This window comes from Macaca fascicularis, chromosome 7 (assembly GCF_037993035.2).
Source record: "Macaca fascicularis isolate 582-1 chromosome 7, T2T-MFA8v1.1".
Classification (NCBI taxonomy): Eukaryota; Metazoa; Chordata; class Mammalia; order Primates; family Cercopithecidae; genus Macaca; species Macaca fascicularis.
In genome coordinates this window covers 1,610,925-1,626,882 of record NC_088381.1, presented here as the reverse complement: position 1 = coordinate 1,626,882, position 15,958 = coordinate 1,610,925, and the positions used below count along the sequence as shown (strand labels likewise).

Sequence of the window (15,958 nt, the reverse complement as noted above, 5' to 3'; positions counted from 1 at the left end):
CAGTGATGTTGGCAAAGGTAGGAAGAAGTAGAGGCAAGGAATTCAAGGAAATATTGTGGCTGATTATTGGATGACCACTACATTACAATGAACCAACGTGAACCAAAGAAGATCAGGCTCAAAAATTAAAATAAGAATATAAAAACAATAACAACCACCACAAAAAACCAGCAAAAAACTCAGTGGCTACTACAGCAAATACATAATCTATAAAATTAGTCCAGGAGAGTCACTTAGCAAATAAGTGGCAAGAAGAGAAACAACAGAAACAGGGACAACAACAAACTCTGGAGTGGAGGAAGGTATCTGATATCAGAGTTGTTCCAATATGTTGTCTAAAAACAAAACAAAACAAAAATCACAAAACCTTAAAAGAACAGAAAAAGCATGACACACACAAAGGAAAAAGCTATTAATAGAAATTATCATGGAAGAATTCTAGATATTGGATGTGTCAGACAAATACTTTAAAAATATGTGTAAAGAACTTAAGGAAATCATGCCTAAAAAAAAATCAAAGGGAAGTATGACAACCAGATATCACCAAATAGACAATATCAGTGAAAAGGTAGAAATTGTTGAAAAAGAACCCAGTAGAAATGCTAGAGTTGAAAAGTACAATTACTGCAATAAAAATAATCACTGGGTCGGCATAATAACAGATCTGAGTATAAAGAATAAAGGATCAGCAAACTTGAAGATAAACCAATGGAGATTATCAAGTGAGTGGAATAAAATGAAAAATGAATGAAGAAAAATACAGAGAAATGAATATACCTGTGATACATCATGAAGAATACCAACAAACACATAATGGGAATCTCAGAGGAGAAGACAAGAGAAACAGGGACAAAATTACTTGAAAAAAATAGTGGCCAAAAATTTGACAAAAACAATTCATTTATACATCTAAGAATGTCAACAAACCCCAACGAACTTAATGAGATTGACATCTATACACATCATAGTGAAACTAACAATGTTAAAGACAAAGAGAACATTTTGAAAACAGCAAGAGCAAAGCAATATTTACTTACAAGTGAATCACAATATGATTAGCAGCAGATTTCTAATGAGAAATCATGGAAGCCATTAAGAATATTAGATCACACCTTCAGAATGTTGAAAGAAATGACTGTCAACAAATAATTATATTCCTAGCAAAATTATCCTCAAAAACAAAGAAGGAAAAATCAAAAGACAAGTCACATCCACACAAAAACTTGCACCTATATGTTTATAGCAAAGCTTTATTCATAAATGCCCAAACTTAGAAGCAACGAAGATGGCTTTCAGTAGGTGAATTGATAAATTAAATGTGATACATCTAGATAATGGAATATTATTCAGCAAATGAAATGAGCTATTAAGCCAGGAAGACAGGGAAAAACTTAAATGCACATTACTAATAAGCAAACCTGAAATACCTACATACTATATGAGTCCAACCTTAAGACACTCTAGAAAAGAAAAACCATGGAGACAGTAAAAGGTTGCTAAGGGGAAGGATGGCAGGGAGGGATGAATAGGTGGAGCACAGGGGATTTGTAGGGCAGGAAAGATACTCTGTACAATACCGTAGTTGTGGATACAGGTCATTATACATTTGTCCAAACCCATAGAACATGTAACACCGAAAGTGAACCCTAAGGTAAACTATGGACTCTTAGTAATAACGACATAATTGATCAGTTGTAACCAATGTACCGTTCTGCAGCAGGATATTGATAATGAGGGAGGCTGTGCATGTGTGGGGCGGGGGATATACAGGAAATCTCTGAACTTTCCACTCAGTTTTGCTGTAAACCTAGAAGTACACTCAAAAATAAATTCTATTAAAAAGAAAACGAAGCTGGACACAGTGGCTCACACCTGTAATCCCAGCACTTTGGAAGGCCAATGCAGGCGGATCACGAGGTCAGGAGATCGAGAGCATCCTGGCTAACATGGTGAAACCCCCATCTCCACTAAAAATACCAAAAAAAAAAAAAAAAAAAAAAGAAAAACCAAACATAGCCAGGTGTGGTAGTGGGCGCCTATAGTCCCAGCTACTCGGGAGGCTGAGGCAGGAGAATGGTGTGAACCCAGGAGGTGGAGGTTGCAGTGAGCTGAGACTGTGCCACTGCACTCCAGCCTGGGCAACAGAGCGAGACTCCATCTCAAAAAAAGAAAGAAAAAAAGAAAAAGAAAAGAAAGGAATTCTGGAGGCGGATGCTGGTGGTGGTTGCACACCATTGTGAATGTACTTTATGCCACCAAATTGTGTCCTCAAAAATGATTCAAATGATACACTTTACATTATGTACATATTACTACAATTAAAAAATTCCAGTCGCTGCAAAAGAAAAGATGAACCACAGAAAGGGAGAAAATATTTTAAAATATGTATCTGATAAAGGACTTGTACCCAAAATATACAAATTCTCTTAAAACTCAACAATATAAAAACCACCCAATTAAGAAACCAGCGAAAGATCTGAACAAACATCTCACCAAAGAAAACATACATATGGCCAATAAAAGCATGAGAATATGCTCAGTATTATCAGTCATTGGAGAAATACAAATCCAAACAATGAGGAAATGCCACGTCACACCTGCTGCAGTTGTTATCACTGAAAAGACAGAAACTAACAAGTGTTGCAGAGGATATGGAGAAATTGAAACCCTGGTACATTTCTATAGGATTTTAAGTTCCAGCCACATTGGAAGACAATCTGGCAGTTCCTCAACATGTTAAATGTAGTTACCCAGACTCAACAATTCCACTGCTAGGTGTATAACCAAGAGAACTGAAAACATGTATCAACACAAAATCCTGTACACAAATGCCCATAACAACATTCATAATCATGAAAAAATGGACTCAACCAAAAGGTCTACCAACTGATTAATGGATAAACAAAGTATGGTATATCTGTACAATGAAATATTATTTGGCAATAAATAAGAATGGAGGGCCAGGGGCAGTGGCTCATGCCTGTAATCCCAGCACTTCGGGAGGCCGAAGCAGGTGGATCACGAGGTCAGGAGATCGAGACCATCCTGACTAACGCAGTGAAACCCCGTCTCCACTAAAAATACAAAAAATTAGCTGAGCTTGGTGGTGAGTGCCTGTGGTCCCAGCTACTCGGGAGGCTGAGGCAGGAGAATGGCGGGAACCCGGGAGGCAGAGCTTGCAGTGAGCCGAGATCGCACCACTGCACTCCAGCCTGGGCGACAGAGCAAGACTCCGTCTCAAGAGAAAAAAAAAAAAAATGAATGAAGTACTGATATGTGCTGCGATAGGAGTGAACCTTGAACATATTTTGCTAAGTGAAATAAGCTATTTGCAGAAGCTCACATATCATATGATTCCATTTATATAAAATGTCCAGAATAGACCAAACTGTAGAGACAGACAATATATAAGTGACTACCTAGGACTAGGTGAGATGGGTAGTGGGTGTGGGGAGGAAAAGGGGAGTGACCACTACTTGGTCAGGTGGTTCATTTTGGTGATAAAAATATTCTAAAATTAGATTAGGGTGATGGTTCCACCATTCAGAGAATATGGGATAACCCTCTGATTTGGGCACATTGAATGTGTGAATTTATGTATGTGCATTATATCTCAAATAAAGGTGATTTAAAAACAAAGTTGAAAAGGAAGAATTATAGCATAGAGCACCTTTTGTAATTATGACAGCCTAATGGGGATAGAAGGCAATTGGGACATGGCCAATGGCCAAGTACAGTGTTTGATTCCTTCACAGAAATGCTTCAGACTGGCTCTGGGTCCCTTGAGCTTAGCATTTTCAAGTGCGAGGAGAGCGTGTGTCCCTGCTGTGTTAACAATAATTTCACCGGGCAACCCACAATCAGAAAGCGGGACATGCCTGGGCTTTATTTTCGTCTTTCAATGATGGAGCCAAGCCAGCAACGTCAGGCAAAGAGGGAAAAAACTCAAGAAGGCAGATTGCCTTTAAGAATTTTGCAAACTGATTTAAATGTGTAATCAGCACATTTCAACCACTTTATTAATATGTTTGCATACATATGTGTGCACGAAGGCAGGGCTTTTAGTATTCAGGATAACTCATCAAGATGGTGCATAGGTTTCTTCCAGAGTCATGCCATCAGTGTCTGTATGAATCAGCGAAGGCGGAGAATGCTAATGCTGTCGCGTGTTCCCGATGACACAAGGCCTAGACCTGTTCTTGAGAGTAGGGCACGCCCCGTGGGGCGGACACAGCGGCAGAGCCTGCAGATCAGGCGGGAAAAAGAGGGCAGGTGCACCAGGCCATAGAGCTCCAGCAGAGAGGGGGTGGTGTTATTCCAAGCATGGTTCAGAAGTGGGGAATTCAGGAGTACAGATGCAGGCAGAAAAGCAGCCATCTGGCAAATATCCAGCTCTGGCTCAGGGAGCCAGGGACCCCTGGTGACAGCGCCCACAGGGCGGGACAGAGCCCCTGCCCGATGCCATGGTCTAGGCAGTCACCAGTCTGGGCCCCAGGCAGCAGAAGCCACCAGGTTCCTGGAGTCAGTAACCACCTGAGAAAGGGTCCCTGAAGCAGGTCAGTATTCACCTATCAAAGCTGGAGACTGAAAGGAAAAAGGGTCTATCGAATCCTGGAGTGATTACCTTACTGAGTTCCTCTTTCCTGAGATCTGGATGGAATACATTCTGGGGAAGGGTAGAAGGTGTATGGGCATGGGCCATGTAGTTAGATCTGCATGGCGAGGACTCAGAGTCTGGGAGCCATTGACAAGCACCTCCACTCCTTGAAGGCCGACGGCAGCTGCGGCTCTCCAAGGTTAAAGAAATGAACCACCCCCTGTGTGTTGTCAGTGGCCAGGCCTATGTGGTGGAGCGCCTGGCCGTTCGTGAAAATCTGCAGTGGGATTAGGTGGCATTTGGCCGTTCATTTTTCGAGTTTCTGTGTCTTGGAGTAAAATTGAGAGAGCACATATGGCCTAAAAGTTTAACTCCTATTCATTGATCAGAATTATAATTTTCACTTTAATGATTTATAAATGTGTACCTTCAAGCGCTAATGTTTGCTCTGTATTTTTAGATGGCTATCCCAAAGAAGAAATGATTTATAGATGGAGAAAAAATTCAGTGGAGGCGGCTGACCAGAAATCATGGCGGCTTTATCAGTTTGACTTCATGGGCCTCAGAAACACCACAGAAATCGTGACAACGTCTGCAGGTAGGAATTTACTGAAAGAGGCATAGCTCTCAAAATTCAGCGAGGCCTAAGGCCATATGTAGTCATATCCTTAATGTCCCAGCCTTTCGGGTAACCATGATACATTAGTGATTCTGGAGACAAAACAAGTGATTCAAAGTGAAACTGTGTTGTAATGTTTTAATTGGTATGGGAGAGGGATGATTAGAATTAATTCATATTTTTGAATCCAGGCTGTGTTTGCATAATGTCTATAAACCTAGCTATAAACTTAACCTAACTCACTACTGACCATATTTACACAAACCAATTTTACTGATGGGGAGAATTCTGCAAATTTCCATGCACAAGAAGAATCAGATATTATTGAGAATCCACACATAAAAGAAGCTGGTTTGACATGTCCTTTGAGTTTCAATTCTTTTTATTTACTCTAAGTTTTATCTTTAACTTTGAGTTTCTTTTTCAATGATGGAGTGCAATAATTACCTACCAATTTGATTTTATGAAGTGATTATTACATGCATATTCAAAATCCTGTAATTAAATAGAAAGACTTCTTCTGCCTATGAATATATGTGAATGTGTTTTGTTTTGCTTTTTGTCTTATGTCTTATGTTGTTGTTTTCTGGTTTGGGTATTTCATTATTCCTAGGGTCTACTTTTTCACAACTGATTTTCCTTTGGCAGGGTGTGGGGTGCAGATGGGGGTAGAGTCAGCTTTTCTACTGATATTATTTGTTAGTATGAAGAATTTGTTGGCTCTTAAAATTATCTAATAATTTATTTTATTGGTGAGTAGATTAAGATGCCAGTTTTGAGAATTAATGGTAAATATCTTTAAAGCCCAGTCTTAATTCTTGATACCACTGTAAAATAGAGAGTTATTGACACATCAAGAAAAGTCCTGAAAAAGTTACCTGATTAAGGGAGAAAAACAAAAGATTCTCTATGGGTGTCATGGTGGAAAATGTAAGAAATGGGATCTGTGTTTAAATGTTAAACAATGACAATGTTAAATAATGGAACACCACAATTTATGTAAATGAACTGCGGAGGCAGTGCAAAGGGAAATGTTTTGGGATGCTTGCTGCCAATTAAGAGGCACCTACCTTGGTCATGTAATTCCCTGTCTTAAAGGCTGCAATGCACCAGCAGACCTTTGGGGTCTAAGGCTGCCTGAAGGGAGTTACCAAGCAGCAGGGAGGACTGCTCTAGCATTTACATCCCAAAGGTCACTGCTTCTCCTTTCCTGGTGTTCTCAAAACAAAAGGAAATGCAAAGTTAAGCTGAACCCATCTAACTCAGGGGATTTTGAAATTGATTGCAAGCAAATACTAGCTCAGAAAAGTGACAAATAGAAGGAGACAACAGATTTGAGGCAACAGTCTGGGCAATTCTTGTGCTAGGTGTTACTGTGGCTCTTAAAGAAATTATAATCGATCTCTAAAGTCATATTTTTAGTAAGTTTTACAACCATATTCGATCTTCTGTATAATTACACTTGTAAGGAAAATGTCCTTAGGATAATAAAAAAAATTCCCATTTCTTATGCTCGTGACGGACGCATGGTAGCTGGAGCCCACAAGCATGAGAAGTCACACTCTGCCTGCAACTGGGGTGTGTTGTTGCGTGTTTTCAGGCCATATCCAGCGTCAATTCAGGTGTCAACAGTTCACTGTTTAATGAATATTCATGAAACACCATTGCTTGCTAAATGTGATTGACATTTTCACAATGTGGAGGATCACCCATGGGGCTGTGATGGCATTTGAAAGGATCCCTGTCAGATAAATGCCTTTTTATAGGCAAATGTTATTCCTTGTTTCTCAATCTCCTAACTCAAAATTATGACTACAGCAATAACACACTTACTTACATAATCCCTTTTTTCCAAGAAAACGAAAGCATTTGCAACACTGTCTACTTGGTTCTCACAAGTCGTTGTAAAGTTTGAAAAGGATGGACATGATTGTGCCAAGTTTTCAAGCTTATGTAAATAATTCTACTAGGGAACTTATCTGTGAAATGGAAACACTTTGGGAAACCTCAGAATCAGGATAACAAGATGTGAAGCCTGCAGGTGCATTGCCAAGTCCAGGCCCTGGGAGGTGGTCTGTGTCTCTTATTGCCTCCCACCATCCTCTCACTGTAGCTACTGTGGCCCGCCATGCTTTGGGCAGAGCCCTAAACAGCTGCGTTTATTTGACTGGACCCACTTTTCTCTGTTGGGATAACATGAATATCAAAAAATATTATTTATGACATTCTGAGACTTGAATGTAATATATTAAATATGTTTATTTAAAATGCACAAAGACTGTTCAAAAACATTAGTCACTGAATTAGTTTCCTGGAGCTGCTTTCGCAGTTCTACCAACTGTGGCTCAAACGACAGAAACGTGTCTCTCAGCTCTGGAGGCTGGAAGTCTAAAATCAAGATGGCAGGCCTGGCATCTTCCGAGTGCCGTGAGGGAAGGATCGGCTCCAGCCTCTCTTGTTGGCTTGCAGGTAGTATTCTCTCCATGTCCTTCTAATGTGCAGCGAATGCAAGAAGTGAATTCTGTTCTTTTGTCTTCTCCCTGGAGGTGTCGATCTCTGTGTCTGCATTTCCTCTTTCTATAGAAACACTGGTCATATTGGATTAGGCCTGCCTTCATGACCTCAACCATTTTCAGAGGCTCTATTTCCAAATAAGGTCATGTTCACGGTACTGTGGGTTAGGACTCTAACATCTTTGGGTGAATACAATTTAACCCATGGCAGTAACCCAGAAAGTTTAGCACACTATGAAGAGTAGCATTTCAATTGCATTGGGAAATGAGATGTTCTCTTTATCCCAGACACATCCATTTTACTTGGACTTCCTAGTAAGTCCAAGTGTCTTGGACTTCTGACTGGCACAACAGTGTGCTTGGTTAGGTTACTGATGGTCTTGAACAGTGTCTGTGCAGTGTTTGTGCCTTCCTTAACTATTCTCCAAGGACAATTGCAGCTGACCTTTCCTTTGCACTAGCCAAAGGCCACCGTGCATAATAAAAATCAGAGACTTGTTTTTTCTTTTTTTGTTGTTGAGACGGAGTTTCACTCTTGCTACCCACGCTGTAGTGCAATGGCATGATCTCGGCTCACTGCGACCACCACCTCCTAGGTTCAAGCAATTCTCCTGCCTCAGCCTCTCAAGTAGCTGGGATTACAGGCTCCTGCCACCACGCCCGGCTAATTTTTTGTATTTTTAGTAGAGACAAGGTTTCACCATGTTGGCCAGGCTGGTCTTGAACTCCTGACCTCAGGTGGTCCACCCTTATGGGCCTCCCAAAGTGCTAAGATTACAGGTGTGAGCCACTGTGCCCAGCAAATCAGAAACTTTTTGTTATCTCTTCTATATATCTATATCTATCTACCAATTGCAATAAGAAGTAAACCTCTTACTTTTTTTATTCTAATAATTTAAAATATCTGTAGGCATACCATCACTGAGAATAACCTGCAGCGATTTCAAGGAAGTATATATCTTGGAATTATTGGAAACAGGCTGATGGTAAAACGTTCAGCTTTGGTTTTCAATAAATGTTGTTAATTAAAAAGAAGCTCAATATATATGGATATGCATACATGCATGAGTTGATACACACACACATATTTCCTGCTGTGTCAGCTGAGAAGTCCTAGGAGCAACAACACTGCAGGAGCAATAAGCACCCTTAGTGCCCAGATCTTGGCTTCTCATATCATTCTCCAGTTAAAGGAACCAGGGCTCCTTGGAAAAGTGGCAGATTGTGAGGCTGCAGCAGGGAATATACAAGATGAGCCTAGAGAATCTTGCAGTTCCAGAAATTAAGACACGCTAACCACTCACCTCACCCCCACCCACCTACACACAAAATCATGGGGCTATATCAACAGATGCAACTAAAAGATATTACAACGGTCAAAGCCAAAAAATGTGAGCAGCAAGATAAATACAGTAGTATTGGATTATAACCCAAGAAGAAAAATCAATATCTATGAGGCCACACTGATGCAAATAAATGATTGAATAAATACATACATACCTACATGGGAGAACCCAGACAAATCCCCCATGCAGAATTTCACATGATTTATGTAGATGTTATTCTCTCAGGGAGGCAGGGCATAGCTCCCACTCTTCACTTGTGGGCTGCACCTGGTGACTTTCTTCCAAAGAGCACAGGAGGAGACAAAGGAAGAAGATGCACAGGGGATACGTCTGGTGAGCACCACTCAGCCAGGTGATCGGTGAACATGGTCAGTGATTACACATGGTGATCCTGTGTACCCTGCATATGATGCGATGAAAATCCACTTTACGAGTCTGGAAAGAAGGTGGCTATGGAAAGTTATCCTCTTGGGTTGGTGCATCAGTGAGTCAATCGTTACAATACCCATGAGCCATTATCTCAGAGAGAAAGGAAGGAAAGATAAGTGGACTCTATACTCCAGACATTTTCTGAATTTCAAAACTGTGAAAAGAAGAAAGTGAAGAAAACAAGGAGAAGGGGTCTGAAAAGCAGACTCTGTCAGGGAGGGCAAGATAAGGAAAGCGCACCACTGAGGATGCACCGGGAAGGGGGTCGCGGTGAACATGCCGCTGGAGCTACAGCCCCCGGAGTTACCTGTACAGCGAGTGCAAAAGAGACTAAAAAGCCTGTGAAACTGCAGCTCAGCCTTCAGTCACCCCAGCCCCTGATGGTATTAAGATGATTAGTCCCAATCTTTGGCCTGGAAAAGAGAATGAAGAGCCCCCGCTTGAAGGATAATAAAATTTTTTTTTTTACAGATGTTCATACAAAAAGTGCACTGTGGCCAAATGATCAAAACCCAAAAATAACACAGGTATCTGACTTTTTACCAGAAATCATGGCAACCAGAAGACAGTGGAATTCCAAATGTGAAAAGAAACAGAGAATATTCTATTAAAAAGCCAATAAAAATAATGGTGAACTAATGACGTGTTCGGGCTAAAGAAAAACAGGAAAAGAGAAGGAGATTGACTCTATGCTCTCTCTAGCAAGCTGCTTCTCTCCCTGTGTAAAACCTTTATGGCATTTGCAGGTTAATCCATATCTTTGCCATATCAAGGCTGCCGTAATGCCCGTTTGAACCTGAGTCCAGTTGTCTACAATAATTCGGGTAGAATGCGCGACGCTTTTTTCTCACCCACAGCAGGTTTGTGAGGTAGGACTGGAAATATGAAGGCGGCTTTGCAGTGGGCATACCTCCTGCCAGCTGAGGGCGCTCAGGTCAGGCTCAGAGCACGCTCGGAGCGGCTTTGTAGTGGAAGTGATCCTAGCAAAGGCTCCCCGAGGTCACAGGAAGAGATCAAGGAAGAAGCCTGGGGCTCCAGACTCATTGCACTAGGAGCTTTCCCTCTGGTGCCTGGTTTATTCTACGACCACGAAGAGGCTCCCCCACCCAGAGACTAGTTATTACGGTCAAATCGTCAAAACGGTCAGGAGAAAGGCTGCTCTCCCATGGCTGTGGCAAAAGCCACATGGCTTGATGTGGACATCTGATGTTTTGGAAGTTGATTCAGTCTTTATGTGTAGAAGCTTCTGTAAGGAGTTCTCCAAACTCCAAAAAATGATTCTCTATATAAAGTGTTTGATATTGTGTGTTTAATATTCCAGCTAATTAAAAAGTACATATATTTCCCCAGGCAGTGCCCACTGGGAGGGAGGGAGCGCAGAGGGCAGGAGCTCCGGTGCTAGAGTCAGACCGCACTGCTTGTACGAAGCCGCACCACTTACCTGCTCTGTGACCCTGGGCAACTCCTCTGACCCGTCCCTGCACTCCCCTCATAAGCGAGGGGCAAACTGCCTCCTCCTTTATATGGGTATTGTGAATTTCAGTGAATGAAGGCATGCCGAGCACATAATTGCCGGTATAGATACACAAATATTGCCTATGATTATTGACTCAATGTTGTTCCTGTGAGGGAGACTTGAGAGATTTACGCATTGTCTTTCTTCAGTAATCATCCACTAAGTCAGCTGCCAGCACTGTATTCAATGAGACTGCTCCAGCAGGATGCTATAGTGAGATTACATCTTGAATGCAAATAGGAATATATGTTTAAATAGCTCTTGTAGAAGAAACTCAAAAAGTGGTTTCTTCTTGGCTTTTTGTCATATTTTTCTGAATGCAATCTGGGTAATGTATCAGTCTGGATTTGAAAGTCATAATTTTAAAAATAGCGTCAGTATCTTTGTTCACAGGATTGAGTGAAAAATCTTTCAAACCCGCTGTGAGTCATCCTCCATCTCTAATTCAGACAGGAAATGCGGAGAAAACCTCTTCTTGGTCTAATGAACTGCTCGTCCGCTAAGAAAATTTTTTTTTATTTTTTATTTTTTTTTTTTGAGACGGGGTCTTGCTCTGTCGCCCAGGCTGGAGTGCAGTGGCCGGATCTCAGCTCACTGCAAGCCCCGCCTCCCGGGTTCACGCCATTCTCCTGCCTCAGCCTCCCGAGTAGCTGGGACCACAGGCGCCCGCCACCTCGCCCAGCTAGTTTTTTGTATTTTTTAGTAGAGACGGGGTTTCACCGTGTTAGCCAGGATGGTCTCGATCTTCTGACCTCGTGATCCACCCGTCTCGGCCTCCCAAAGTGCTGGGATTACAGGCTTGAGCCACCGCGCCCGGCCTCACTAAGAAAATTGAAATCCTGTGATACAAATCATATCTGAATATGTCTGTTTTTTTTAAAATCAGATTTAATTAATTACTCCTTCCATGGGACCTGAATAAATTATAGCATTTAATATATGATGACAGTAATACGTCTGCATAAGAGCATTTTATGGTTTTCATTTGGCTCTTGCTCTGTACTTTGAGCAAGGTAGGACACGGGCCAATAGCTTTATTTATAGATGAGGAACCAGTCTCAGCAAGATCTCAGGCACGGCCTTCAGTGGTGCACCCAATATGTGCTGTGGCTGGCGTTAGACCCTCTCATTCTGAGTCCAGTGGCTTTTCCACGATGTCAATGCCACAAAGAGTTAACTTGACTTCCGGTATCTCACCCCCGGTTTCCAGAACATTTTATTTACCTCCCCGGTGTTGGACTGTATATACCAAACAAGATATCCCCTGGCATGGAAGATATTTTATATCATTTTTCCACTGTAGAATCATATTACTGCTTCCAATACTTGATTGGAAGGAAAGTCTTAAATCTGTATCATGACATAAGCGAGTATGATGATTTAAAATTATAAAAGTACATTCTGGTTGAGATTTAGGGCTCTGGAAAGTATTTCTCTGGAATATCGCCACGCTTAAGATGCTCAGGCACACTCATTGTTTCACATGCTCTTTTGATGATACTACAGCCCTTTAAGGTAGCCAGGCCACTATCCCATGACACAAATGGCAATCTGAACCTTAAAAGTATCTTTGTTCATGAAATGCGAGGGCGAGCCGTCCTGTAGCCTCGAGATAGCTGTAGAGCACAGCACTCTAGGAGAAACCTGCACTGGATAAAAGCCAAACAGCCCTTGACACCTGAGCTGAAGCTCCTGGAGCACTCCCTGCCCACGTCCTAGCAAGCACTCATGCCACACTCCCATACCCTCCGAGCCCACCCGGATAACTCAGTAGTCCCTGGGCTTTTAAGCATTGATGTCATTCCTCCAGGAGGCCATTTTCAGGAGCTGCTCCCACACCCCTCAAAGCCCAGGACGGGTTGACAGCCATTTACTTCCAGAATGCCCTGACTTTGCCCCATGGTGACATTTAGCACATAGCATCGTACCGTGATTGTAACCAAGGAGGACTTGGAAGACAGAGGCTGAGAATATGATGCTGGAGCCATCCTACCTGGGTTTAAATTCCAGGCCTGCACTCATAAGATACATCGTCTTGGATCACTGTCTTACTTCTGAGACTCAGTTTCCTCATCTGCAAAATGGGCAGGACAATTCTCATGCTGGCCTCAGAGATAAGGACTTTGTGAGGATTAATGAGCTTGAAAGCAGACAGCAGTCATTGTCTGGCATTCATTTTATACCTTTCCCAATGAATCCACCTGTTGGTGTCCCAGGGAGCTAGCAAAGTAATTAGCTCAAAGAAAGTACGTGAATGTTTGGAAGAGAAAATAACCCTTAATTTGTTTAGCAAATGAGTCTAAAGGATAAATATATCCCATTGCAAACATTTAGTTGTCATCTTAGAAAAATTAATATGGAAGCATTAAGGAGACATAGGAGTGAATATATTGTTTTGATATTTTAGTAGCTACATTTCACTCCTGTTTGTATTAATAGTTTCATTATTTAAAATTTATCCAACAAGGCACTTTTTAAATTTTTTTTATTATACTTTAAGTTCTGGGATACATGTGCAGAACATGCAGGTTTGTTACATAGGTATACACGTGCTATGGTGGTTCACTGCGCCCATCAACCTGCCATCTACGTTAGGTATTTCTCCTAGTGCTATCCCTCCCCCATCCACCCACCCCCCTCCAGGCTCTGGTGTGTGATGTTCCCTGCCCTGTGTCCATGTGTTCTCATTGTTCAGCTCCCACTTATGAGAACATGCGGTGTTTGGTTTTCTGTTCTTATGCTAGTTTGCTGAGAATAATGGTTTCCAGCTTCATCCATGTCCCTGCAAAGGACATGAACTCATCATTTTTTATGACTGCATAGTATTCCATGGTGTATATGTGCCACATTTTCTTTATCCAGTCTATCATTGATGGGCCTTTGGGTTGGTTTCAGCTCTTTGCTATTGTGAATTGTGCTACTACAAATGTATGTGTGCAAGTGTCTTCATAGTAGAATGATTTATAATCCTTTGGGCATATACCCAGTTATGGGATTGCTGGGTCAAATGATATTTCTGGTTCTAGATCCTTGAGGAATCATCACAGCTTTCCACAATGGTTGAACTAATTTACACTCCCACCAACAGTGTAAAAGCTTTCCTATTTCTCCACATCCTCTCCAGCATCTGTTGTTTCCTGACTTTTTAAGGATCGCTTTTCTAACTGACATGAGAGGGTATCTCATTGTGGCTTTGATTTGCATTTCTCTAATGACCAGTGATGATGAGCTTTTTTTTCATATATTTGTTGGCTGCATAAATGTCTTCTTTTGAGAAGTGTCTGTTAATATCCTTTGCCCACTTTTTGATGAGGTTGTTTGTTTTTTTCCTGTAAATTTGTTTAAGTTCTTTGTGGATTCTGGATATTAGCCCTTTGTCCGATGGATAGATTGCAAAACTTTTCTCCCATTCTGTAGGTTGCCTGTTCACTCTGATGATAGTTTCTTTTGCTGTGCAGAAGCTCTTTAGTTTAATTACATCCCATTTGTCTATTTTGGCTTTTGTTGCCATTGCTTTTGGTGTTTTGGTCATGAAGTCCTTGCCCATGCCTGAATGGTATTGCCTAGGTTTTCTTCTAGGGTTTTTAATGGTTTTAGGTCTTACATTTAAGTCTTCAATGTATCTTGAGTTAATTTTTGTGTAAGGTATAAGGAAGGGGTCTATTTTCAGTTTTCTGTGTATGGCTAGCCAGTTTTCCCAACACCATTTATGTACTTTTCAGATAAGCCTAGTTTTGCCATATGGATACAAATATATGAACCAAAATTTTTGAAAGGGGCAGAGCAGATTGATTTTAGTTGGTTGATATTTATTTTTAATAAATATCACATATTAAAGGCATGTAGCTTACCACAAATTCGTTTTCTATGAAAATACTGTAAGCTTTCAGCAGGATTCAGATTTTAACAGTCCACACGGCTTCTGTGCAGACGAGGGATGCCATGGACCTATTTGGAGGCTGGCTGCCTAGGTGAGGAATTGATTCCTTAGGAGTCCCCTGGGGACTCAGGAGCTTACATAGGTGACGTCCATCCAGCTCACGTGAAGACTCTTGGCCAGACGTCCATTTTCCGTCTTAATCAACATAGAATCTGGAGAAATGCAGGCCCGTTTCCTGAGATAATGAAGCCTTTGCCAGCCAGGGTCAATCTCTCTTTGCCATTATTGTCATGGTAGCCATCAATCAGATAACCTGGGTGATTATCCTCTTTGTCCAATGAAACTTTTCTTAATGGTTCTATTTCAACTGGTTGTCACTGATCAGACACTTCTGTGCGGGAAATTTTGAATTTACCCAAAATAGTTCCCTCCAGACCCCAACGTTCCTTGGACAACAGCACTGCTCTTTGGATGTTGCTCGGTTCTCACTTCGCTCTCCATAACAAATAAAGATATATTTATCTTTTAGACTCTATTGCTAAACAACTGACAGAGACAGGAGCATGGGAATTGTGTGGCCGTTGTCCTGCCGCTGCCCCCCCACCCCCCCAACACACGGCTCTTGCCCCTTTTCTGTGGCCATTGAAGATGTCTGTCGTCAGAGTCGTACTACATTGGACTTAGTAGTTCACCTTCTCCTTCTGATTTGCTCTAAACCAGAAGGAGACTCGCTCCATTTATCAGAACACCACACATGAGAGGAATGCAGGAATGCTGTTGTTTCGCAAGCACCTGGCTCTTGGCAGGGGCACTCTCATGCCCTCCTTCCTGGCTGTGCTGCTGAGATGCCCACGCTGGTCTGGATGGACGCATGCAAGCCCCACGCCCTTAGCCCCCATTGGCATAGCTTCAGCCCCACACTGAGGCCCCTGCCTTCAAAGGCCTGGGGGCTCCCCTTCCCAGAGGGTATCCAAACTGTCATTCAGTCAACCTATTGACTCTTCCCAGGGAAGAAAAAATCATAATTCAAGAAGCCATGCCGTCAGCTCTGCTGGCAG

The 15,958-nt window shown here is 41.9% G+C and overlaps 1 protein-coding gene across 4 annotated transcripts in view; it reads left to right on the top strand.

Moving 5' to 3' along the window:
- Positions 1-15,958, top strand: part of GABRG3 (gamma-aminobutyric acid type A receptor subunit gamma3) — a 568,731-nt gene that overhangs the window by 503,604 nt on the left and 49,169 nt on the right. For all 4 annotated transcript variants that reach the window (XM_005559026.5, XM_015452551.4, XM_073995285.1 and 1 more), the window contains one exon: positions 5,058-5,195. In XM_005559026.5, coding sequence (XP_005559083.1) covers positions 5,058-5,195 — 138 coding nt within the window. The remainder of the gene's footprint in view (positions 1-5,057; positions 5,196-15,958) is intronic.